The following is a 26,986-nucleotide window of genomic DNA, read 5'->3' as shown; positions in this document are numbered from 1 at the left end:
GGAGGCAACCTCACAAGGACAAGAAGATGAGCACATCGATAGGGGGAGCTAAGGCAAACCCTAAGGTAATCTCTAAGGCACATTATTGCAATAATAATAAGACACATGCTAGTAGCCTTATTGCTATTGTTAATAATGGTAAGCATGATAACATTAGAAATCGATACACATGCTTAGGTGCCAAACATGTGAGCCTAGATAAGGATAACACTAGGAAAGACAACCCTAGGATTAATTCATCTAAGGTTAAGGAAAATCTAGTTAGAAACCCCAAAACAACTAGACACATGCCTAGGAATACCTCAAAGAAAAATGAAAAATTAAAAATTGAGGTATTAGAGAAGGAGAATCAAGTCTTGAGGTCAAGACTTGATACTTTGGAAAAGGCTCTTAAGAACTTGGAGAAGTCATCTCTAGGGTTTAAGGGTCAAAAACCAATGTCCAAGGACAAGAAAGGTTTGGGTCACAAACCTAAGTCCCAAGTGATCAAGCCCACTTATCACAATGTTCCATTAGATTATGGAACAAAATCTAGGGCAAGGAAGACCATCACCAAGGTCACAAGGGGAGTCACCCCTAGAGTTGATCTTGATGAGTCCCAAATGACCAAGGCTTCAAAGCCTAGGAGGGTCATTAGAAGGGTTGCTAGGGAAGTCATCCCTAGTGAATACTTAGTGAACCCAATAAGCTCCAATAGGTATTGGGTTCCTAGGAGCGTGATGTCATCACGCTAGATTAGTTAGGGTGTGCCAACCTTACTTGAATAGGTAGTTAACCTAATCATGGCAAAAGGTGGCACTTTAGGATTTTTCAAGGTATAATCAAGCCTTGAAAATGAAATTAAGAATTATTCCTAAGGTGATTAGAATGTGCCAATCAAATTTGAGGAGTTTTCTAGAGTCAATCTAATTGGCACATAGTGATCTAAAAATCTTTGGTATAAGTTTCTAGGTCTATTATACTTAGGAATATAGAACCTATGGCAAAATGATCAAAATTATCAAAAATGGCAACTAAGGCTAGAGTTAGGTATTTTCTATACCTTTACATGTTATTTTCCATATATTGTTTGTCATATGCCATGTCATGACATCATACTTAATTTATCATCATTTGAAATGTCATGATAATGCTTAAGTTATTTATATGTCATGCTCTAGTTAAGTTTCACACTTTATGCCATGACATCATGACATTGGCACATGTTTTTACTTATGATATCATTATATGCCATGTCATCATCTTTTGCATTCATAATCAATTAATTTGATTTAAGGACAAAAACATAATTTGATACGGAAATCAAATTGTTGTTTAGAAAATGCATGAGAACTTAGCTTAAGCTAACCTAAACCCATATCTCACATCAAAATTGACTTGGATGTGTTTGATACACCTTAGATGTGTGTGAGATATTAGGATTGTGAGTTAGGATCAAGGTGCATAGTTCTTGTACCTAGATGAGCCTAATTCTAATTGGGGATCATAGGGAAAGCTTGTGAACAAGTCATGTACATTTAGCCCTAAGATTGTGGTCCCAAATTAAAGGGTTTAAAATCATTTTAAAATTGATTTGAAAAACCTTGATGAAGCTTTTCTAGTGATAGCATTCATCATTGAACAAGGTGATACAAAGATGAGTTAACTTTGAGCTATTTCAAAGACTTGTGAACTTTGTATCAAGATTGAAAAATGGAAGCTATTTTCATAGAAAACTAATTTTCCATGATAGTACATGTTATGAGGAATGTATCCTCAAAATTTTACAATTTTTGAAATTTTCTGTGATTTTCTAGAGGTTTCTGAATTTCGGGAAAAGAAAAATTCAGAAATCAGAAATCAGAGGTCGTGGACCGATCAGGAGTGACCGATCCAGAGGGAGCCTGATCGGTCTGGTGACCGATCAGGGCGTGCCAAATTGCTGAAATTCGACTGGTTGTCGGAAATTTCAGCTCGGGAGTTGGTATTTTGAAGGTTTAAAACTCTCCAAGACATTGTTGGTACAATGGTCAAGGGGGAGTTGACCTTTAGGGGGAATTTTACCTATTAGTCAAGGGGAGTTGACTCTTAGGGGGAGTTTTTTTTTACTCCTAAAGACTTGAGTGATATGGGATTATCACTAAGTTAATTGTTGACCTTAGTATCAAGGGGGAAATTAAGGGTTTCAATGAAAGGTATGAGACCTTCATTAGAAAGAAAATCTTGACCTTGATTCACTCTTTTTGATGTGTGTCAAAAAGGGGGAGAGTGTAGGTTTGGGGAGAATGTTCAAGGAAGAACATTAGAAAACCTAAGTTTGATTATGAGTTTTGTCAAACATCAAAAAGGGGGAGATTGTTGGTGCAACCTTAGGTCAAGGTTGACCTGGTTGATCAGACTCGAGTTGACTTGACTCGAGTTGTGTTTTGATGTTTGACGAGTTATGTTTGACAATGTTTGACGAGAACAGAAGAGTTGTATTTTGATGGGAGATTGTTGGTGCAACCTTAGGTCAAGGTTGACCTGGTTGACCCGAGGTGAGTTGACTTTGCACGGGAAAAGTCCAAGCAGGGAGCTTGGCACGGGAGAAAATCCAAGTATGGAGACTTGGCACGGAGAAGTCCGAGTATGGGAACTTGGCAAGTGGAAGTCGGAGAGGGCTCGGTAACTCGTTCTCCGGACTAGGTCAGAGAGGGCTCGGTAGCTCGTTCTCTGGACCGGAAGTGAAAGACGGAGAGGGCTCGGTAGCTCGTTCTCCGGACTGTGGTCAGAGAGGGCTCGGGAGCTCGTTCTCTGGACCGGATGGAAGTCGGAGAGGGCTCGTAGTGCTCTCCCAGCGTGGTCGAGAGGGCCTCAGAGCTCGCTCGGACCGATATGGAAAGTCCCGTGAGTGAAGCCGGATAAGTCCCGTGAGTGAAGCCGGGAGTGGGAAAGTCCAGTGAGTGAAGCCAAGGCGGGGGAAAGTCCTGGTGAGTGAAGCCGAGGCGGTGGGAAAGTCCCGTGAGTGAAGCCATTGGAAAGTCCCGTGAGTGGTGGGGCCGGATTGGAAACCTAGTGAGTGAAGTCGTGAAAACTCGGTGAGTAAAGCTAGGTGAAAGTCCCGTGAGTGAAGCCGGGTGGGAAAGTCACGTGAGTGAAGCCGGGCAATTGGAAAAATCTTGGTGAGTGAAGCCGGCGATTGGAAATCACGTGAGTGAAGCGGTGAAAATCCTAGTGAGTAAAGCTAGGTGAAAGTCCCGGTGAGTGAAGTCGGCAGGAAAATCCAGATGGATCAAGGGTGATCGGACATCCGGTGTTGAGAAGGTCAAGTAGGTCAAGGAAGGACCTGATACTTGACACGAAGAGAAAGTCCAAGTGGGTCAAAGGGATTGACCGCACTTGGTGGGGAGTCTTAGCAGTTCAAGGGAGTGACCGATGCTAAGCATGATGTACCAACAGGTCAAGGTTGACCGGATGTTGGTTTGGAAGGCTTGGGACTTGGTTTGGGCAAAACCAAGCTCCGGATCGATCGGATCGATCCAGGATACATTGAGATCGGATCGGTGGCCGATCAAGAACCAAACAAGAGCCCTCTTGAGTGTTATCGATCGGTATGCACATCGATCAGAAACAACGATCAAGGCAAGAAGTTCGGAGAGAAAAAGGAAGGACATGCATGCTGATGGTCCTCGGACCGATCGAGGAAGCTCGATCGGTCCCGGGCGTCGATCAGGTCTTCGACCGATCGAGACATAGCCGATCGGTCCAGGCTCTGATCGGTCCCCAAGACCGATCAGGATAGGTGGACCGATCGGTTGAGCTGATCGGTCCGAACTATCCGTTGGCTCACAGCGGTCTTCCATCTTCTGCCGTCTTCGCTTCTTCTTCGGTGGATGCGGGTATAAAAGAGGCCGAGGGCTTCTAAGGGGGACTACTTCTTGCTTCTTCTTCCTCCTCTGAACCGATTGCTGTGTTCCGAAGCTCGTGTGAGCTTTCCTGAACTGATGAGCTTCTTCTGTGAGTTGCTTGTTGGCATTCGTCCGTGAAGTTGGTGCTTCATCCGGGACTTCAGTCGACGAGAAGGCAAGCGAGTATTTGTACATTCATTGTGTATTTTGTTCTTGCTCTTCTTTGTATTTCCATATTGCTATTGCAAGCTATTGTGGCGAGGTTTCTCCACCCACAAGGAGTATTTATTAGTCGGTTCTCCGGGGACTCATCCACCGACGGATTGATAGAGCTCGTCCACCTTACGGACACGCCGAGGAGTAGGAGTATCACCTCCGAACCTCGTTACATCCATCAAGTTTGAGGTTTGTCTTCTTCCTTTTCGTTTCTACGGTTTCATTTCCGCTGCGCTAACCCTAATCGTAGGAAGAAACGCGAAGAATTTGGGGCGGCTATTCACACCCCCCCTCTCTAGCCGAGTACGACGATCCTAACATTGATGTTTCTCAGAATTTTTCATTCTTTGGGTTAACAACATGATCTCATTCTTCGTCTCTTTTTGCTCTAAGAGAGCTTCTTCAAACATCTTTTCAATTCTGGACAGTTGTGAAGGTTGTTGTTGAAAAGTCTGTTGTCCAGATAAGTAGCCCTGCTGCCCAGGTGAGTAGCTCTGTCGTCCAAGTTGATAGCTTTATTTTGTTGGCCCTTAGTCCTGATTGTTCTAGTATGAGAAGTTTGGGTGATTCCTCCAACCTGGATTGTATGTATTGGAGTACGGATTAGTTTACCTTTGGTTGTAGCTGACTATCGCATCACACTGCTCAAGTTGGTTTATCTGTACTTGTATTGGCCCTAGGGGGCAAGTATCTTGAGCATGATCCGTACTTCCGCAAGTTTCGCAAACACAAACTATTGCATTGGCCATGCTGTTGTTGTTCCCCATGGCCTCAAACTTCTTGGTCAGAGCATCTAGCTTTGCAGACATGAGAGTGACTACATCTACGTCGAATTTCCCTGACACTTTTATTGGATTTCCTGAGAAAGAACCACCAGATCTTTCTGATGCCCACTGATGGTGATTCTGTGCCACATTCTCTATAATCTCTTCAGCTTCATCAAGACTCTTGTTCATCAGTGCTCCTCCTGCTGCAGAATCGAGGAATACCTTCGTGTGATAGTTGATTCCATTGTAGAAGGTGTGTAGAACCAACCATTTCTCAAGGCCATGATGGGGGCACTGTCTCAGCATACTTTTGAACCTGTCCCAGGCTTCAAATAATGATTCTGAGTCTATCTGTTTGAAACTTGCAATCAAATTCCTCATATGAGTAGTTTTGCTTGGTGGATAGAATTTGTCCAGGAATTTCTGCTCACACTCCTCCCAGGATGTAATGTTATTTGCTGGAAGGGAATTTAGTCACTGCTTGACTCTGTCTTTTAGGGAGAATCCGAAGAGCAATAACCTTATTAATTCTGGGGGGACTCCGTTGACTTTCATGGTACCACAGATCTCATAGAAAAGCTCTAAGTGGTGGTTTGGATCATCGTGCGGTCCTCCTCCGAATTGATTCTGCTGAACCATGTGAATTACTACAGGATTGATTTCAAAATTGTTAGCTTCAAAATTATTCGCTCCAAAAGTTGTCTCTGTCAACACAAAACCAAACAAAGAGCAGATATCCAAACAAAAGAGTATATATGATGAATATACGATAAAAGAGGTAATCATGCAAGGAATGTATACATAAAAAGCAAGTGAATGTGCGTTAAAACATGCATAAACGGTCATAATATTTACGCATATCAAAGTCCGAGAAAGGTTTTTTTTGTTTGCAGGCTATTCAACCCCCCCTTCTAGCCGGTCGCCGCGATCCAACAAGTGGTATCAGAGCCAGGGCGCTTCAGGAGGACTAACCACCAATCGAAGCAAAGACGATGATCGGACCGAGCATATACCCGCCAAAGTTCGAAGGGGAATTCGCAACTGGAGAAAGTGAATGCAGCTATTTTTTAAAACCAATTTTGATTTAATGCTAATTATGGAATTCGGTTTTACAACACTGGAAGGTAAGGAGAAATACAACCGGATAAAACAGGAGCAGGCCGACTATATGGCAAACGACAAAGCAGAGTACCATCTGCTAAGCGTTCTTTTGCCACGAGAAGTCAACCGAATCGGCAACTACGACTCCGCAAAGGAACTTTGGGAGAAGTTCCTTGAGCTACACGAAGGAACGTCCGAAGTCAAGCTTGCAAGACGGGATCTACTTTGCAACCAGCTTACCAGCCTGCAACTTGGAGAAGATGAAATAGTTGCGCATCTGCACTCGAAGATTAAGGAAATCATCACCGAACTTTCGAATCTCAGAGAGACGGTAAGTAATCAAGTTTCGCTAAGGTATGTACTAAATTTTTTTCTTAGAAATGCAAAATGGGCGTCACTAGTAGATGCCTTTTATATTTCGAAAGACTCAAAAAAAATTACATTAGAAGAATTATTTTCCACATTTGAAATGCATGAATCAAGATGTGCAGGTACGAAGAAGCCCAATCACAACGTCGCCCTCAAAGCATCGAAAAACGAACCTGAGTCAGAGTCTTCTCTCGATGACGAAAAAATGGTTATGATGGTAAGACGTTTCGAGAAACTTTGTAAATCTAAAAATACTAACCATCTGCAGGGTAGAAAAAAGAGGACGATCCGCTGCTACCACTGCAATGAAGAAGGGCACGTCAAGGACAACTGCCCCAAGCTGAGGAATAAGTGTTAATACAGTCTTACCTGGCTGTTGTTTTGATGTTGACACTGATTTAAGTTTGTATCAAATATTAATTAAACTCAGACTGATTAATGATCAAGGTTGATCATGTGGAGAGGAAAAGTCCAAGTATGGATACTTGGCACATGAAGTCAGAGAGGGCTCGGTAGCTCGTTTTCCGGACTAGGTCAGAGAGGGCTCGGTAGCTCGTTCTCTGGACCGGACAAAGTCAGAGAGGGCTCGGCAGCTCGTTCTCCGGACTAGGTCAGAGAGGGCACGGTAGCTCCTTCTCTGGACCGAACGAAGTCGGAGATGGCTCGGCAGCTCGTTCTCCGGACTAGGTCAGAGAGAGCTCGGTAGCTCGTTCTCTGGACCGGACGAAGTCGGAGAGGGCTCGGCAGCTCGTTCTCCAGACTAGGTCAGAGAGGGCTCGGCAGCTCGTTCTCCGAACTAGGTCAGAGAGGGCTCGGTAGCTCATTCTCTGGACCAGGAAGACGTTAGGGTTTAGGGCTGGGAAACTCTAAAACCAACAGAGGCATTGGATCGGTCTGTTGACCGATCCATCCAAGGATCGATTTGGGAGCTCTCTATTCGCGAGGCTAATTATCCCGATCGATCTCGTGATCGATCCCAGGGCATTCTGTTCATGACGGACGTGACCGATCAATAAGGAGCGATGGGATTCAGAACATAGGGGATGCGTGGACCGATCCACTTATAGGCCGATCGGTCCACGCACGATCGACATCATCAAACCGATCGGGATGTGTCCCGATCGGTCCAGAGGCTATGGATCGGCCTGCTCACCGATCCACAACGATGTCGCTTGTCTTCTTTGCTTTCTCGCGATTTCTGATTCATCTGATCTAACCATCTGCTGTAAGCTTTTTGAGTTACAGGTTGCAGGTGTCGTGCCAATGCTTAATTTCAAATTAAGCTTCATCAGAAGAATAAGACCAAGTGCTCTTTCTGCTGTGTTTCGCTGCAAATGGTGCAATTGAGCGTCAACGTTCACTGGCTGTGATCAGTTGGCAACAGCTTGACTCTTGCTTATTGGTTCGAGCTCAGAGACACCAGTGAAGACCATGGATGGTATTGGTGTGAGTTCAGAGAACCAGATGAGAAGGAAGAGTGATTGGCGACGCCTGAGTTGGTCGCAGTGATTCGATACAGGTGATAGTGATTCGGCTCTGACTGAAGACAGTGAGAAAGCAGAGGAATAAGAAGAAGGAAGAAGAGAGGTTCGAGTAAGCATTTTTTTTCTCAGGAAAACTCTCTATCGATCAAGCAAGAGTGTTGTGTTGTTGAGCTCTTGGCTGAGGAACTCCTTCTGTCTTTGCGCTTTGCTCTCATCGTGGCTGTAAGTTCATTGTTCATTTCTCTTAGCCACTAAACTCTGTAAGTCTTGTGCTTCATTTCAAATCTTTTCTGAGACTTTGTGTAGAGGTTACTCCACCGAGAAGGAGAAACACTTAGCCAGAATCTGTCCGGGGTGTGATCTACCGAAAGATCAACGGATCGTCCACCTTACGGGCACGCCGAGGAGTAAGGGCAAGTTATCCCCGAACCTCGTACATCTTTGTGTGTTAATGGTGGGTTGTTTCTTTTCTTTGCATCAGTTTTCCTTTTGCTTATTTCCGCTGTGCTAACAAATTTTTGTGAGGAAATTGATTGAGTATTAGAGGAGGCTATTCACACCCCCCCCCCCCTCTCTAGCCATCCGAAGGTCCTAACAAGTGGTATCAGAGCAAGGCGCTCTTCATCCGGATTAACACCCTAAAGAGCAAGAAGATGGCTATGAATGAAGGTTTTAGCACCAATCGTCCACCCTACTTCGACGGAGCGGACTTCCAATATTGGAAGAGCCGTATGGAGTATTATCTCAAGACCAACATCTCCATGTGGTTCTCGGTCAAGGAAGGGTTCACACCTCCGAAGGACGAAGAAGGTAAGGAACTAGAGTCGTCAAGGTGGTCCGCCGAGCAAACTCGCAAAGGACAAGCCGATGCCAAGGCGGTGGTCACTCTACAATGTGGGATAGCCAAAGATCAACTTGTCAAGGTAGGTCCATTTGTGAGCGCAAAATATTTGTGGAACAAGCTCATCGAGCTCCAAGAAGGAACCCGAGACTCTCGGATCGCCAAGAGAGACTTGTTCATAAACCAACTACAAAATCTCACCATGAAGGAGAACGAAACGGTAAGTGAACTACACGGAAGGTTCAAAGAGATCATCAATGGTCTTCATTCCGTAGATGAACGCGTAGAGAATCGCGATCTAGTAAGGTACGCTCTTAAAGCCTTTCCGAGGAATGCCTTGTGGTCATCTATGGTAGATGCCTACAAGGTTTCCAAGGACCTTTCAATTGTTAAATTAGATGAATTCTTTTGTGAAATGGAACTTCATGAACTTGCTAACAAGGGTCAAAAAGAGAAAGGTATTGCCTTAGTTGCAGGAGAAAAGAGCAAGGATGGAAGAAGGAAGAAAGAAAAGAAGAAGGAGAAAGAGATTCCTACATCCTCATCCTCCTCCGAGTCCGATGATGAAGGTGGATCATCATCAAGCGAGATGACCAACTTCGTAAGGAGAATCATGAGAAGGAGCCGGAGATACAAAGGGAAAGGTAAGTCTATTGATCAAAATGTTGATAAGACTAATGTTACATGTTATGAGTGTAGCAAGAAAGGACACTATCGGAGCGAGTGTCCAAAACTCAAGAAGAAGAAGGAAAGGGCCAAGAAGAAGAAAGCTCTCAAAGCTACTTGGGATGAATCCTCCTCAAGCTCATTGGAGGAAGAGAGGAAGGAGAAAAGCACTCGTCAATTAGCTCTCATGGCAAGGGAGGAATCGGATTCCGGAAGTGATACATCAGCCGCGGCTTCATCATCTTCGGATGATGAAGAGGTAACTTCTCCTCACTTAGAAAAATGCTATAAAACTATTGCACATTTATCTACTTTGCTTAAGAAATCAAAAACTGAAATCAAATCATTAAAAGATGAAGTAGAACACTTGAAGACTCTTAGGGAAGATGAGGTTGATGACCTTCATCAAGAGCTTCTTGAGGATGAAAACAAAGCCTTAAAGAGTGAAGTTGAGAAACTCAAGAAAATGCTTGAGAAATTCTCAACTAGCTCTAAGACCTTAGATATGATTCTAAATGCCCAAAGGGTGGTCTACAACAAGGCTGGGTTAGGATATCAACCTAAGGAGTCTAGTTTCATTTCCCTAATGTCTAGAACTCAATTTCATAGATCACATGCTTCTAGGTTTCAAGAGACTAGAAAGGGTGTGACCAAGGCATGGGTTCCTAGGTCTTTCATTGTAGATGCATTAGGTCCCAAGATTTGGGTACCTAAAACATCTATCTTTCGTGTCTTGTAGGCATTTGTCAAGGGGGAGCATCTATCAACTTGGTTTGTTGATAGTGGATGCTCCAAGCATATGACCGGGGACAAGTCACTCTTTACTACCCTTTAAAATAAAAATAGAGGTAATGTGTCCTTTGGTAATAATGGTAGCCTTAAGGTTATAGGAGTTGGAGATATTCATATATCCGAATGTCTCTAAATCAAAAATGTCCTTCTAGTCAAGGGGATGACCTTTAATCTCCTAAGTGTCAGCCAATTGTGTGATACGGGTTACACAATTGAGTTTCATCCAAGTCAATGTCTGGTCAAACACATTGACACACTTGACACGGTACTAGTAGGCACAAGGATAGATAACATTTATCAAGTATCTTTTAAAAGTGCTACTAATGCCCCTGCTAAGTGTTTCATGTCAAAAGAAGAAGAATCATGGCTGTGGCATAGGAGGTTGGCCCACGTAAACATGAAGAATATTCGAAAGCTGGCCAACAAAGGATTAGTGCGAGACTTACCAAGCATCAAGTACCAAAAGACAAAATTATGTGATGCATGTCAAAAGGGTAAGCAAACAAAAGCCTCTCATAAAGGTAAAAGCACTGTAAGTACATCTACTGTTTTAGATATATTGCATATGGATTTGTTTGATTGTAGTAATGTTATTTCATTGAATGGAAGTAGATACTGCTTAGTGATCATTGATGACTTTACTAGATATACATGGACTTTCTTTTTGAAAAATAAGGATCAAACCATAGATGTTTTTGTTTCTTTTTGTAGAAGAACTGAAAATGAAAAATCAACAACAATTAAAACAATTAGAAGTGATCATGGTGGAGAATTTCAAAACCATAGATTTTTAGAATTTTGTCAAGAAAAAGGATATAGGCATGAGTTCTCTACTCCAAGGACCCCATAACAAAATGGGGTTGTGGAGAGAAAGAACCGAGTCTTGCAAGAGGCTGCACGAAGCATGCTCAATGTGAAGCTGTAAATACAGCTTGCTATGTGCAAAACCGAGTCTTGATACATAGGTTTTTAGGGAAGACCCCCCATGAACTTTGGTTTGGAAAACCCCCTACAATTAAACATCTTAGGGTGTTTGGTTGTAAGGTGTTCATCTTGAACATCAAGGATCATCTTGGAAAGTTCATGGCTAAGGCTGACGAAGGGATACTAGTCGGGTACTCTATCATCAGCAAAGCCTATCGAGTCTACAACAATAGGACTAATTGATTGAAGAGTCATCGGATGTAGCATTTGAAGAAATTCCTAAATCAAATGATCAATCAAGGGATGTAGGAGAAATTCAATTTGAACTTAGAAATCTAAGTTTAAATGATCAAAACATAGAAAGAGTCGAAATTGACTCCGATGATGATGAGCAAAGGCAAGAGAGGGCTCAGTCTGATCCTTTGCCTGATACTGAGCCCTTGCCTGTGTCTAGTGAGACCACTCATGAGGCACCGCCAACACCAAGGCAATCTAGGATAGCCTCTAGTCATCCCCAAGACCAGATTGTGGGAGACATTCAACAAGGGGTTAGGACTAGATCATTCTTTAGAAATGAGTCTAATGAGGTCGCCTTGATCTCAGAAATCGAACCAAAATTAGTTGATGAGGCATTGCACGATCCTGATTGGGTCGTAGCTATGCAAGATGAGTTAGGTCAATTTGAAAGGAGCCAAGTGTGAGACTTAGTTCCTAGACCTAAGAAGACCATCATTATTGGAACCAAATGGGTCTTCAAAAATAAGTTAAACCAAAAGGGAGAAGTCGTAAGAAACAAGGCAAGACTTGTAGCCAAGGGCTATAGTCAAGTCGAAGGCCTCGATTATGATGAGACTTATGCTCCCGTGGCTCGATTAGAGTCCATTCATTTAATGCTAGCTTTTGCTGCACATAGAAGCTTCAAACTCTATCAAATGGACGTTAAATCGGCTTTCTTAAATGGTTTCATTAAAGAAGAGGTCTATGTTGAACAACCACCGGGGTTTGTGAATACCGAAGCTCCAAACCACGTGTACAAGCTCAAGAAAGCTCTTTATGGGCTTAAACAAGCACCTCGAGCATGGTACAAAAGGTTGTCAACTTACTTACTAGAAAAGGGTTTTGTAAGAGGTCAAATAGATCCAACACTATTTCTGCGTAGAGATGGTGAAAACATATTTGTAGCCCAGGTGTATGTCGATGACATAATTTGTGGCTTAAATAACAAGGGCTATTTGAATGAATTTATCACTCACATGGAAAGTGAGTTTGAGATGAGTCTGGTGGGAGAATTGACATTCTTCCTTGGACTTGAAATCAAACAAACTCGAGATGGCATTTATGTCCATCAAACAAAATACACTCAAGAGATGCTCAAGAAATTCAAAATGAGTGACTCTAAGGAAGTATCCACTCCAATGGCGACGAACACTCGCCTTGACAATGATGAGAATGGAAAACCAGTTGATCTAACGCAATATAGAAGCATGATCAGTAGTCTTCTATATCTCACAGCTAATCGACCGGACATACTTTTTGCTGTGGGCATGTGCGCTAGATATCAAGTATGTGCCAAGGAATCTCATCTAATTGCAGTTAAGAGAATTCTGAGATACCTTAAGGGTACAATTAGAGTAGGTCTCTGGTACCCTCGTACTGAGTCTTTTGATTTGATAGGTTATACCGACTCCGATTATGCTGAGTGTAAATTGGATCGGAAAAGCACTAGTGGGGGTTGCCAGTTTTTAGGTTCATCATTGGTTAGTTGGTCAAGTCGGAAGCAACATTGCGTTGCTCTCTCCACTACCGAGGCTGAATACATTGCCATGGGAGAGAGTGTATCACAATTGTTGTGGATGATCTACACCCTAGAGGATTATGAGCTTTCATATAAGGGAGTGCAAGTGTTGTGTGATAACATCAGCACAATAAACCTAACAAAAAATCCAGTCCATCATTCAAGGACCAAACATATTGAAGTGCGTCATCACTTCATTAGAGATCACGTAGCTAGGGGAGACATTACACTCACATATGTTGAGTCAAAGTCAAACCTAGCCGATATTTTCACCAAACCTCTTCCGGAAAATGAATTTAGTCATTTGAGGAGAAAATTGGGAATGTGTTTGGCTCAATAGGTCATTAGGACCACGTCATGATCAATAAGGACTATTAAAACGACAAGAGGAATTGGGAAATTAACTTGGGCAACTTGGGGACATCTCACACAAACTATAAGTTTTAACAAATTATTTTTGTTTGCTAGAAATGGGGTGAGATGCTAGGATCAGCCGAATTATTCAAAATGTATCATGCATCCCTTGAATAATTAGGTTAAAGAGACATAAATTGAGTATGGGGAAGACCATTACATAATTCATGTGTATTTGGTTCCTAGATCTTACTCATATATTCCAATCAAGGAAACTTGGTTGGACCTTTACCTAGAAATTATGTAACTTTGGTTGATGGACTGTTTGATACCTTTGATCGATACTTTTCATGATTTTGATTGAAACTAGGACAAGTCCTTGAAATAATGATAGCAACTTGGTTATATTTTGACAAACTTGAAACTGAACATAACAAGGTTGAAAATTTCAGTTTTCAAGCCTTGAGTTGTCTGTTTTTCTAAATGTCTGAAACTTTCGGACTATAAAAAACTTCAGACCATAATCTTTAGGAAATAGTTATGCTTATAGATTCTTCAGGCTCTAGAAACTGAATTTGGAAGTTTTACTAGAGAAACTTCTACGAATTATCGAACACTTCTACGAATTTCAGTTACTGAAATTACTGGAGAAACTTCAGTATCAGACACTGATCGGTCTACAGCCCGATCAAGAGAAGGTGGATCGACCGATCCAATATCTCTCGCACCCTTACATTTGTAATCGATCGGTCCGAGGACCGATCGAGTTCGCTTATGCGCCGAAGCCTGCGACGGTCTACGACCGATCGGGAGTTCCTCGATCGGTCCGGGACCGATCGATCTGTGCGGAGGCTGCGTCATTTTCGATCGGTCTACCCGATCGGTGGTTCTGATCGGTCCGAGACCGATCAGAGGTCGCTCGTTGGACGCACAGCTTCTGAAATCGATCCTGATCTGACAGCCGTCCGATCATTTCGACACCTGGACACCGATCTCTCTTAAATTTTCCCGATCCTTTCTCTTCTCCTTTCACGCTGAAGTCCTAGCCGACACTTTCCTACACCTCAACTCTTCTCTTCTCTTTGCACGCTGAAGCCCTAGCCAAAGCCCTAGCCAAAAGATACTTCAATGGCACCAAGGTAACTCCATACTTCCCTAGAGCTACTCACCTTGGCATTTAAGTTTCATTTCTCACCGTATCTGTGCATTTTGTTTTGGCTTTCGGTTGTTGGTGGCTCCGGTGCTCACTTATTTGCCCCATTGTATCACATTGTTAAACCTTAGGAAGAAACAAGCTGGTGAGGGAACTTCTAAGTCATCAACTGAGAAGTCTAAATCTAAGGCTCCCTCCCGACCTCAACCATCTGTATCTGGAAGATTTCCAAATCATCATTTTGAGCAAGCCTTTAAACAAAGAACCTTTAAATTGCTCCCTTGTAGGTCTGTGGATCGAAAATTCATGGACGAATTTTGTCCATCTGTGTCAGAAATCATTGCCTATTATAAACTTGATTCACTTGTCTACTTAGAACGAGATATCAATTATGACTTAGTATCTGAGTTTTATAACAATCTTCATCAAACTAATGATGTAAGTTATAAAACAAAAGTTGCTAAGCAGACTCTTGATTTCAGTTTCTCAGCCTTCTTTGATTATCTAGCCTGCCGTAGGTGTTCAGGAAATGTCTTTTCCATATATCCTGACTTACCAGACCCCTTACCTTCACCCTTTGATATCTCATCTGACTCCATTTATGAGTATTTCTTCGGGCATCCTAGACCGGGTGGGCTAGATGAATCAGATGTTGATTTTCCTACTTTTGCAGCCTTGAGATTATCTGCCCCTGATTACATTCTCTTTAAGATTGTCACAAACTGCCTTCTGCCAATCACATCTAAACCCTTGTCTGAGATTCGACCATATCATTACCTGATGCTTTATGGATTGCGTCGGCGTCTCGACTTTGACATCATGTCTAGCATCTATTCTTCGATCATCTCCTATAGTGAGCCAAACAGCTTCACTGTTTATATGCCGTATGGGCATATAATTACAAATTGGCTCGAGACCCTTCAGATTGATGTCTCCAAGGGTCGAATAGTCAAGATGGTCAGGCAGGACTGCAGACTTGGGAAACGGGAATTTTCCAAGTCTGGCATCATAGGACAGAATGGGGAGGTTCGGTGGAAGGATGGGAGAGCACTAGGTGAGTTACCACGGGCACCTCCACGACAGGTTGCGGCTGCTCCTCCTGCTGCTGCTGCGGACGATGGAGAGGCAGATCCTGATCTGCGCTGGCAAATCGCCGAGCTGGAGAGCCGCATTGATCAGCACGATGAGCTGCTGGTTGCTGAGCTCCACGGGCTGCGCGTTCGGATTGACCAACGCTACGATGATCTACGCAGTCAGCAGTTGGCGACACATCAAGCGATTATGGGATGGATGGTCAGATACCCACCTCCGCAGTATTTCCCGAGCTATCCATCCTCGAGCAGCGGCATGCCACCTCAGGGACCCACTCCTCCAGCTGATGATGCTGATGCTCCTCATGATGAGGAGGTTGATTGATACACATTGTTCTATGATGTCATTTTGATTATCTATGTTTTGGATGTTGTTTGTTGGATACTTATGTCTGACCTGGATACTTGCTAATTTCAGATATTTATGCTGCTAATTTTCTTGTTTCTCTTTATGTTTCACTTCCTATTGGCTATTAATATGCTGTTCATATGTCATGTCTTGTATGTCTCTTATTTCTTTATTACTGTCTTATAATACACTTAGAGGGCATTCTAGGTGGATTAAGAAAAAGACAGTATGGGTTAAGGGGGAGTCCTTTGACGTTTTCTTACCTAATTCACACCTTTTCGGTGTTTGACAAAGGGGGAGAAGATAACTAAGTTTAGAGATAAATGAAAGTTTGGCTTTAGGGGGAGGATCTTGATTCCCCTATCCTTACATGGTGTTGTACCTATCTTAGGGGGAGGATCTTGATTCCCCTAAAATTAGGGAAATATGAACATTTCTGATCTAAACTTAAATCGTGTTGTCAAACAACAAAAAGGGGGAGATTGTTAATACAGTCTGACCTGGCTGTTGTTTTGATGTTAACACTGATTTAAGTTTGTATCAGATATTAATTAAACTTAGACTGATTAATGATCAAGGTTGATCATGTGGAGAGGAAATGTCCAAGTACGGATACTTGGCACGCGAAGTCGGAGAGGGCTCGGTAGCTCGTTTTCCGGACTAGGTCAGAGAGGGCTCGATAGCTCGTTCTTTGGACCGGACGAAGTCGGAGAGGGCTCGGCAGCTCGTTCTCCGGACTAGGTCAGAGAGGGCTCGGTAGCTCGTTCTCTGGACTGGACGAAGTCGGAGAGGGCTCGGCAACTCGTTCTCCGGACTAGGTCAGAGAGGGCTCGGTAGCTCGTTCTCTGGACCGGACGAAGTCGGAGAGGGCTCGGCAGCTCGTTCTCCAGACTAGGTCAGAGAGGGCTCGGCAGCTCGTTCTCCGGACTAGGTCAGAGAGGGCTCGGTAGCTCATTCTCTGGACCAGGAAGACGTTAGGGTTTAGGGCTAGGAAGCTCTAAAACCAACAGAGGCATTGGATCGGTCTATTGACCGATCCAAGGATATTGTCCGGATCGGCATCGGCCGATCCGATGTTTGTTATCGATCGGTCTCGACCGATCATAACGTACAGTGTTATCTCGATCGGTGACCGATCGGTGAGCGATGGGATTCGAAACAATAGGGGATCGGTGCGTGGACCGATCACCTATAAAGGCCGATCGTCCACGCATCGATCAGATCATCGAACCAATCGTGATGTGTCCTGATCAGTCCAGAGGGCTATGGATCGGTCTGTTGACCGATCCACAACGATGTCGTTTGTCTTTTGCTGTTTCTCTGCGATTTCTAATTCATCTGATCTAACCATCTGCTGTAAGCTTTTTGAGTTACAGGTTGCAGGTGTCATGCCAATGCTTAATTTCAAATTAAGCTTCATCAGAAGAATAAGACCAAGTGCTCTTTCTGCTGTGTTTCGTTGCAAATGGTGCAATTGGAGCGTCAACGTTCACTGGCTGTGACCAGTTGGCAACAGCTTGACTCTTGCTTATTGGTTCGAGCTCAGAGACACCAGTGAAGACCATGGATGGTATTGGTGTGAGTTCAGAGAACCAGATGAGAAGGAAGAGTGATTGGCGACGCCTGAGTTGGTCGCAGTGATTCGATATAGGTGATAGTGATTCGGCTCTGGCTGAAGACAGTGAGAAAGCAGAGGAATAAGAAGAAGGAAGAAGAGAGGTTCGAGTAAGCATTTTTTTTCTCAGGAAAACTCTCTGTCGATTAAGCAAGAGTGTTGTGTTGTTGAGCTCTTGGCTGAGGAACTTCTTCTGTCTTTGCGCTTTGCTCTCATCGTGGCTATAAGTTCATTGTTCATTTCTCTTAGCAACTAAACTCTGTAAGTCTTATGCTTCATTTCAAATCTTTTCTGAGACTTTGTGGAGAGGTTACTCCACCGAGAAGGAGAAACACTTAGCCGGAATCTGTCCGGGGTGTGATCAACCGAAAGATCAAGGGATCGTCCACCTTACGGACACGCCGAGGAGTAAGGGCAAGTTATCCCCGAACCTCGTACATCTTTGTGTGTTAGTGGTGGGTTGTTTCTTTTCTTTGCATCAGTTTTCCTTTTGCTTATTTCCACTGTGCTAACAAATTTTTGTGAGGAAATTGATTGAGTATTAGAGGAGGCTATTCACACCCCCCCCCTCTCTAGCCATCCGAAGGTCCTAACAATAAGGACAAGGATAAAGGTAAGAAGTATGTTAAAAAAACGCAAGGCATTAAAAGCAACGTGGGATGATACATCATCTGAATCGGAAGTCGAGGTCTTCTCCAGACATGCACTAATGGCAAGTCATCAAGACGGCGATTGTGAGTCAAGCTCTTCTGAAATGAGCATCGATGAAGTGGGAGCTACATCGGAAGATAGCAACAATTCAGGGGGAGACACGGACAACGAGATCAAAAAGGTAAGTCAGGTATGATCTCCTCCCGATAAGCTATTTAAGTTCATTAAACTATTAACTAAGGATTGCTGTAAGTTTGAAAAAGAAATTAAAAATTTAAAAGTAATACTTGTTAAATCTTGCCCTTTAGAAGAATTAAATAAATTAAAATTAGAAAATGATAATTTAAAAATACAAGTAAATAACTTGAAAAATTAAATAAATTAAAATTAGAAAATGATAATTTAAAAATACAAGTAAATAACTTGAAAAATCGTGCATGCTCATCTAATACAAATGTTAGAAAATTTAATAATCTAAATTGGTACTTAAGATACCACAAGGGATAAATTAAGAATATCTCAAAATGGTTGTAATACCTCGGTTCTGAGATTCTGGTTAAGTATGGCTTAAAAGGTTAGATAGAACTATTCATATCACCAAGGTGCACCTTTCTTTTCGGAAGCTCATACTTAAAAACTCGAAAGTTAAGCGTGCTTGGCATAGAGAAATCTAAGGATGGGTGACCTCCTGGGAAGTTTTCCAGGGTGTGTGTAAGTGAGTGAGGACAAAGCACACTGAAAGGACCTCCGGTGGTCTATGGAGCTAGTCGTCAACCCGATGGGCAATTCTTGTGGCGTTCCCGGTTCGGTCCGGGTGGGGCCCGCCCGGGCCGGGGTGTTACAGATGCTATCAAAGCGACCTTGCGCCCGTGAGTGCGCCTGTGGCAGGAGCACCCAGGGCACCACCTAGCGAGGGAGATTCTGGGATTTGTCTGTGGTGTGATTCGTGGTTACACAACGAGAACGTTGTGTCATTAAGTGGAGGTGATTGTAATACCTCGGTTCTGAGATTTTGGTTAAGTATGGCTTAAAAGGTTAGATGATGCTATTCATATCACCAAGGTGCACCTTCTTTTTCGGAAGCTCATACTTAAAAACTCCAAAGTTAAGCGTGCTTGGCTTGGAGAAATCTAAGGATGAGTGACCTCCTGGGAAGTTTTCCAGAGTGCGTGCGAGTGAGGACAAAGCACGCTGAAAGGACCTCCGGTGGTCTATGGAGCTAGTCGTCAACCCGATGGGCAATTCTGGTGGTGTTCCCGGTTCGGTCCGGGTGGGGCCCGCCTGGGCCGGGACCTTACAAAGGTATATCTCTAAAAAAATTTAGTCAATCCAGTAGGTTGGAACCTATATTGGGTTCCAAAGTCCTGTCTAACTTGAACTTGAACTAATTAGATTTAGAGCTTTCAGCGTGAAAATTAAATATTAAAATTTCTTTATGAGACTTTGTCTAAAAAAAGTGGTTGTTGCTTCAATAACCAAGAATGTCTAGTGCCTCGCCATTGTCTAGAAGCTAAAATATTGAAATAAAATATTTAATTAACTTTCTGATAAAGTATTAAGATTGAAATTTAATAATGTTTTGAAAAAGTTTTCAAACATTTTTTTGGAAATCTTTCAAAAATATTTTTATACTTGCGTAAAATTTTTTACTTAGAAAAATTCTCAAAATTATTTTTTTTACCTAAGTTAAAATTTCTTCTGAAAAATTAGAAATTATTTTTACTCAGAAAATTTTCTTACCTAAAATTTTTTTTACTTAGATTTTTTTTTGAAACTTAGAAATATTGTTGAAAATTATTGCAAGTTTTTTAAATAATTTTTAAAATTGTCTAAGTCTTAACCCTTAGATTTTTTCTCGAAACCCCATTTTTATGTGATCAAAGGGGGAGAAAGAAAAGTATAAGTCTAGAGGAAGGTAGATCAATTTTTTTCTACAATTTTTATATCTTTTTGCACTTTATTGCAATATTAGTTATTTCTTTTTATGTCTATTTTATCTTAGCTTAACTTGGGTTGCTCACATAAAAAATGGGGAGATTGTTGGAACCCCAAGGTTGTTTTGATGTGATCAACAAGTTAAGTTAGGTCCTGTCGTGTTTTTAACCTTGTGTCTAAGTGTGCAAGAGCTTAGGAGCACAGGGAGTCGAGCAAAAGACGCAGTTAACGAGAAGGATGACACGAGAGGGAGCCGAGGGGCTCAGTGCGTCTGAAGTACGAGGCGCTGTGGAAGAGTACACGCGCGGACAATAAGGAGGCGTGCAGCATTTCTGAGGGACGAGAAGTCGGAGCAGAAGGTTGCTCGAGAAGGCAAGAAGTTGAGTTCGGGTGAGCCCTATTCCGGATGGCCGTGATCACCCAAGCGAGCGGAAAACTCGGACTGAGGCGAACGGAGTCGAAGCAGAAGACCCAAGCTGAAAAAGTCAATGAGGTTGACTTTCCCACCCGAGGCACCCGGAACTGTCCGGGGTGTTGGAATTGTCTGGGGCGCCCGGAATAGTCCAGGGCGCCCGGAATAGCCCGGGGCGCCCGAAACCATTCCGGGCGTTCGGAGTTGGATTTTGACCCGGATCACATCAAACGCGATCCATTGTGAGGGGGATAAAATTTATCCCCCCAGGGCGCTCGGAACCCTTTCAGGCGCCCCAACCAAGGCTATAAATACAACCTTTGTCCAGAAGCTTCATATCAACTCAAGAATTGTAATTCCAACACTTGTGTGCTTCCTTTAGAATTTAGCTTCTTTCTTTTTACGCTTTCATTGTTGTAAAAGGTTTCTCCGCCTGAAGGATATAGTGTGTTCCACTCCTTGGATTAACAACCTCCTCGGTTGTAACCAAGTAAATATCTGGTGTCTCTTCTTTTCTATTTTAATTTATTGCTTTTCTATTTTATGCAAGTGTTCTGTTGAAAGTCCGAGAAAGATTTTTTTTGTTTGCAGGCTATTCAACCCCCCTTCTAGCCGGCCGCCATGATCCAATAGCCCATACCAATTGGCTAGGTCATCCCTGTTGGGCAAGATTATCAGCTCAAATCATCTCAAGATAAGTATGAACTTAAATTTTATATTTCAAATTTTAAAAATATTTATTTGTTAAACAGAGAGTTTAGACTAGATGGGCATTTGGGTTATACACCATATGTCCAGTTCTCTAACTCTCCAAGGTATTTAGGTCATTCACTGTGTCTGTCCCAGAATCTCGTGTCACCTGACCAAGTTATAAGGGAACATGCTCTCGCGTTTATGTCCCGGACTCTCGAGCCATTCGACTGACTTATATACGAGCATGCTCTCATGCCTATGTCTCAAACTCTCAAGTCGTTCGGCCGGGTTATAAGCTAGCATACTCTTGCGCTTATGTCCCAGACTCTCGTATCGTCTGACCGAATTATAAGCGAGCATGCTTTTGCACCTGCTCTCAACTCTTACCACAATTGTGAACTATTTGAATGGTCAATACTCCTAGCATAAAACTCGAACGGTAGAACTAGGATCGAGCATCCAAGCCAATGACACTAAAGAAGACAAGTGTCTAGTCAATCGAGCTTGCAGCCTTCTTCGACTAGACTTGAAAGGGAGATAAGTGATACAACGAGTAAGGTGATACCCCCGAAGTGGGGTTCGATGTAAGGAAGTTGATGTGGCAGTCAAAGTTAAGAAGGGGTTAACTCTCGGGTTGTATTGGGGCCATGACGAAATAAGTCCAGTGTCACCACCGAGTGCTCTGTCCGATCTGAACAAAGGGTCGATTGGACATGCTAGGCACATCGGTCAGATGGACCGGGCTCTATATTTAAGTATAGCGGTCGAGTGCAAGATAAACCCCTAACATAAAGTCCGACCAGACATCTTGTCCGAGCCAATGCCAAATCTTCAACATAAATTTGGCGGACTTAGCACCAGTCAGATCTACGGGGCCTAGCTCCTTCTCCAAATGCATGGCTCACAATTTACAGTCGATCCTCCTCAGAGTCGGTCGGACTTATAGGACCTAGCTTTCCATTTCTCCAATACAAGGTTCTCAACGTAAATCCGGTCGGCCCTAGAGTCGATCGGACTCCATCTAGGAGACAACATTGTCAGAGAATCGTAATAACTTGTCAGGGAATATACCACTACTCTGACATATACAGGCAATGAAGCTTTCCTTCGCCTATAGAAAAGTTGTCGTACATACTCCACTACTCGACATACTCTGACGCCAGATATTCTCTGTCACCTCATTAATTGTGGAAATTATGAGAGGCGGTATAAAAATGGATCCTCTCTGTTGACCTATGGTATGTGCAAGATTGCATACACATCCGCACACTCGTGCATTAACACTGTTGTTCTACTGTTAATCATCTTCTTTATTTCACTTGATTATTGTTTTAATTTAACATCGGAATGTAAGGACTCATTCCTTGATCTAGTGACTAACACTTTTTTCTTCCAATTCCCATATTTGCTATGTAGATTCACTCAATATCACTTTACCTTAGCTCACAGTCTTTAGTACGGCCAACATCGAGCCCACCTCGATGCCCCATAATCAGCCGGCCATTTCCCAGCTTTCAGACGTGATGAGAATCACTATCTCAAGTTTTTGCTGAATAGATTTTGCGCTCTTTTGGAAATTTAACTAGGGGAAAACATGACATTTTAAACTTGCAGTGTTCCTCGAAGGCATGATCAATCCTTCCCTTTATTTTGTAATTTGTATTTTCCGGGAGCTCGTAATAATCCATATATCTGTTGTTAATCCTTGTTATGCCAATCCGCAATGTTGGAAAATTACAGAGAAAAGAGACTTCATTCATTTGTCGTTGCTTGATTATTCTCCTCTGTTTCCTCTCACCGGCGTTGGGGGTGTTGCAGGGCGAGGTAGGCGACGACGCGGTACACGACGATCATGGAGGCCATGGCGGCGACGTCGGCCCAGGCGCGGCCAAGGCCGACTGCCTTGATGCCTGGGAACTCCGCGACAGGGCAGGTGACGCCGCCGGGGCCGCACTCGTACGTCTCGCCGTCGGAGAACTGGATACCGAGGAGAAGCTTGTAGCAGTAGAAGCTGTAGCTTAAATACTTGAGCCAGACGATGAAGGGGGGAATGTGCTGGACGTAGTAACCGCCGGCCATGAGGAAGACGAGGGTGGTGACGGAGGCGAGAGTGGTGGCCTGCTTGATCTCCATGAGGAGGGCGCCGAAAGCGAGGCCGAGGCTCTGGGCCACCAGCACGCTGAGGAGGAGCACGAGGAGGGAGAGGAGGAAGGCAGCGGGGCTCGGGGACAGCCCGCCCATCCAATAGAGGATGATGGTGAAGGCCGTGGGGAGGGCGAGCTCCATCGGGAGGTCACCGGCCGTCCGCGCGAAGAAATAGGAGGAGAGGCGGTACATGCCGGCGGCTTGCTCCTTGCGCAGCATCGGCCGCTCCTGCGGGAAGGTAAACACCGCGTTGTAGAGAGGGAAGAAGCCCCAAAACACCGAGAAGAAGAAGATCAGCGCCGTCTACATATCACACACACAAACATACATCATTTATTCAATCAAAATATTGCTTGAAAACAGTCGCAAATGAAGGAATTGATCGATTACCCTGTCTTGGATGTGAGATGGAGGAGTGCGCCACCAGAGCAAACCTCCAAGCGTAGCGACGCTGAGGACCTGGAAGATCCTTAGCTTGTTGAAAGCCTCATGCCTTCTCTCCTTGAGGCTCCGTATCAATAGCACCGTGAACTGCTCCCACCAGCTCGTACACCATTGTTCTCGCTTCACTATTTAGTTTATACGTTAATGTATACCAAGTAAGTCGCCGCAATTCCCGACATCGATCGATCGAGAGCTAAAGGGAACTTACTGGCGGCGTTGGCCATCTGTCTCGTGTAGCCGTAGTTGTTGGATTCCACGGCGTAGAGCTCCGCCTTCAACCGGGTAGCGATGTTGCGCTCGTACGCCTTCACCAGCGTTTCCCTCACTGCTTTCTGCTCCCGCTGCGCGCCGCCGGCGTCGCCGGTCTCGCTCGCGCACTTAGACTCCGGCGCAATCCCTGCCCATTGCAACGGCACGCCCACTCCACGAGTCAATTGTGAGAAAGTTGAGACTCGTCTTTGAAATTAGCGAGGGAATTCAGCATTAAAAAAGCATGTGGTTGTGAAGCCCAAAAAAAGTTGCAAAAGGCACCGGGAACAATCATGCGAGGACAAGAGTAGTTGACGTCAGGAAGAAGACAACGCACTCTTGCGTGATGCATTTCATGTGGCACGCTTGCGTGGTCAGCGTGGGCTCCAATCACGTGGTATGGACGATGTGATAATGATTATGATTAGATTAGGAAAATGGGGCTTTGGAGGAGACGAAAGGGACGTACCGTTGGCGAGATCCAGTAGCAGGTCGGCTGGGTTCACGCCCTCGGCCGGGGAGGCGAATCCGACGGAGGCGAAGTAGTCGACGGTGGCGGAGGCCCGGCCGTAGTAGATCGCGCTGCCCTCGGCGAGGAGAACTAGCTTGTCGAACATGCGGAACAGGCGGCTGGAGGGCTGGTGGATGGTGGTGACGACGGTGCGGCCTTTCTCGTCGGCGAGGCGGCGGAGGATGGCCACGATGCGGGTGGCAGCGGTGGAGTCGAGGCCGGAGGTAGGCTCGTCGAGCAGCAGCAAGCTGGGGTCCACCAGCAGCTCCAGCCCAATGCTGACCCGCCTGCGCTCGCCGCCGGAGATGCCACGCACGCCGCGGGCGCCGCCGATCACGCTGTGGGCCACTCGGCCGAGGCCCATGTCGGCGATCACCTGCTGGGCTTGGCGGGCCTTCTCGGCCCGCGAGAGTGCGCCCGGCAGCCGAAGCAGGGCCGTGAAGGTGAGCGTCTCCGTCACGGTCAGGTGCGGGTACAACACGTCGTCCTGCGCCACGAACCCGGTGCGGCGCTTGACGGCTCCGGAGTAGGGGAGGCCGTTGTAGGTAACCTTGCCGGAGAGTCTGCCTCCGAGTCTTCCCCCGAGGGCGGTGAGCAGGGTGGTCTTTCCGCTGCCCGAAGGGCCGAGCATGGCCAGCACCTCCCCAGGGCACACCACGCCGGTGATCCCTTCCAGTATCGTCTTCTCCTTCGCCGCCACCCCTCCCCGCCACCATCCTCCCTCTCCGCCTACCTTCACCTTGTACACCACCTCCTCAAACTGTCAACATCGATCACAATTATATTACTCACGTCAAACTGTTACGTAACAATAATTAAACTGAATTACCTTCAGAGTGATAGGAAACACCGAAGAAGCCTGCGACGGGCAATGAGTGAGATGAGGTCCGGCAGAGTTAACAAGGCCTCCGCCGGAGTGTGTATGTTCAGGGTCATGCGTTGACATAGTGACTACAGATAAGGAAGTGCTCATCGGAGGCTGTGGCGGTGGCGCTGGTGGATGAATGGTTAAGGAGAAAGCAGAGCGGACACAAACTGCTTGCATAAATATAGAGGGCATCAGCGGGCCACCAACAAGCTTTGTTGCGCTCGCTTTTTTTTTTTTTTTAAAAAAAAGTAACTGTAATTTTTACTGCAAATGCAATACAACTCTCTGTTCTTTTTTAATCGTTAAAACCTTAATCAACCATCTTAATTATTACAGCTCCATCGGTATCGTTCTCGATGTAATCGTAATTCTGAGAGCTTTTCGATTCAGTCCAAGTTGGTATTGTGCAGCAAAATGTTCTGTGAAGAGTCAGTTTGATTTACAGTTATCTATCTTTATGGATTGTGGCTTTTTCAAAGCGTTTGTGCGCAAGCCAAATGCTCGCACAACTGCCCCAAGTGGGACGGCGAAGTCATTGACGGTGCAAATTCGACATCACGCAGAGAGAGAGCACGCAAAATTTAAGACCATTGCAGGAGAATATAATCTCTCAGGGCAGGCAGAACATCTTCTTGCAGTGTGCATGCATGTAGCAAAAGAGAACATGGAAGTGATGCTTTTGCGGTGCAAACGAACCAGACTTCTTGAACTTATCCCAAGCAAGGCCACTGAAAAACAAGAATATTAAATTCCAATTCACTCGAAAAAAAACTAAAGATTGTCAGAAATCCCCTGTTTCCACTGTGTGCCGAGGAGACAGAAGCTCCATGCAGTCAGTATATATATGTATATATTTTTATCATGATCAATCATCCTGTCTGAAACGCATAGATGACGCGCTGATTATGAGATAGTATTAAGGTGGTTTGACGTTGATGGTGTGAAGAGTACTCTCAGCTAAAGTAAGGTGACATAGAGTAAACTTATACAGTAAAGATAGGAAGTGAGAACAAGAAGTGTTAATCATCATATCAGGAAAGGGGTCATTGATATAGACACTTCAATCCTCAAGTCAGAATAATAATGATACGGTGATGATGAGGAGTCTCACTCTACTGTTACTATAGAGATCAGAAGAGGTCAAAGTCAAGATAATCAATATGTATAAGGCATCGCTTGGTCGGGACGAAGCATGTCCCAACCGGGGAGAAGGCTCCGACCCACCTTCGCCTTCGACACGGAGTGCATTTAAACAACCAACACTCAAGGGAGAACGACGCGCGGTAGCCGAACTGGGCAGCTACTCCGCTCGGTCAGATAGCAAAGTATGGCATCGACAGAATTCAACTCCGGCTGAGCGCCTACCTCGCTCGACCTGACAGAAGGACCGACAGTGGGAGAGTGGAACTTCGTTCAAGCAGACAAGGAATATCGAGGTTCCGACCGATCGGACGGGGCACCAAAGCGGTGAATAGATGGCCGAGCGACCAACCCACTCGGTCTGGTGGTACAGTACTTTGATATCCCTCAACATCCTTTTGAGAATTGGTGTCGCCGACACCAGGCATGGGCTGCCAGAAGATCGTACGACGAAAAGTTCCACTGTCACTTTAGAGATATACTCGGACCGTTATGATACTGTGTCAGGGATACTTTACTGACAAGTCTTTTCAGGGAAAGTTTTGAGATGTGTGC

The 26,986-nt window shown here is 44.5% G+C and overlaps 1 protein-coding gene and 1 non-coding gene across 2 annotated transcripts; one reads left to right on the top strand and one right to left on the bottom strand.

Annotated features, from left to right (window-relative positions):
* The first annotated feature begins 5,126 nt into the window (after positions 1 to 5,126).
* On the top strand, positions 5,127 to 5,232 carry LOC122030667. Its single transcript, XR_006125531.1, has one exon. It is a non-coding gene; the product is annotated as a small nucleolar RNA R71 (small nucleolar RNA).
* Positions 5,233 to 22,573: 17,341 nt separating this feature from the next.
* LOC122030465 (ABC transporter G family member 14-like) lies at positions 22,574 to 25,522 on the bottom strand. The gene is made up of 5 exons (XM_042589675.1): positions 25,253 to 25,522; positions 24,382 to 25,183; positions 23,872 to 24,060; positions 23,610 to 23,788; positions 22,574 to 23,522 (listed from the first exon to the last, which is right to left on the bottom strand). Exons 1-5 carry the CDS (start codon positions 25,481 to 25,483, stop codon positions 22,869 to 22,871), a joined length of 2,055 nt encoding a protein of 684 aa, XP_042445609.1. The 5' UTR covers positions 25,484 to 25,522; the 3' UTR covers positions 22,574 to 22,868.
* Between the last annotated feature and the right edge of the window lie 1,464 nt (positions 25,523 to 26,986).

This window comes from Zingiber officinale, chromosome 10B (assembly GCF_018446385.1).
Source record: "Zingiber officinale cultivar Zhangliang chromosome 10B, Zo_v1.1, whole genome shotgun sequence".
NCBI lineage: Eukaryota > Viridiplantae > Streptophyta > Magnoliopsida > Zingiberales > Zingiberaceae > Zingiber > Zingiber officinale.
Note: the sequence above shows the minus strand (reverse complement) of the source record. Positions and strands in the feature narration are given on the sequence as shown.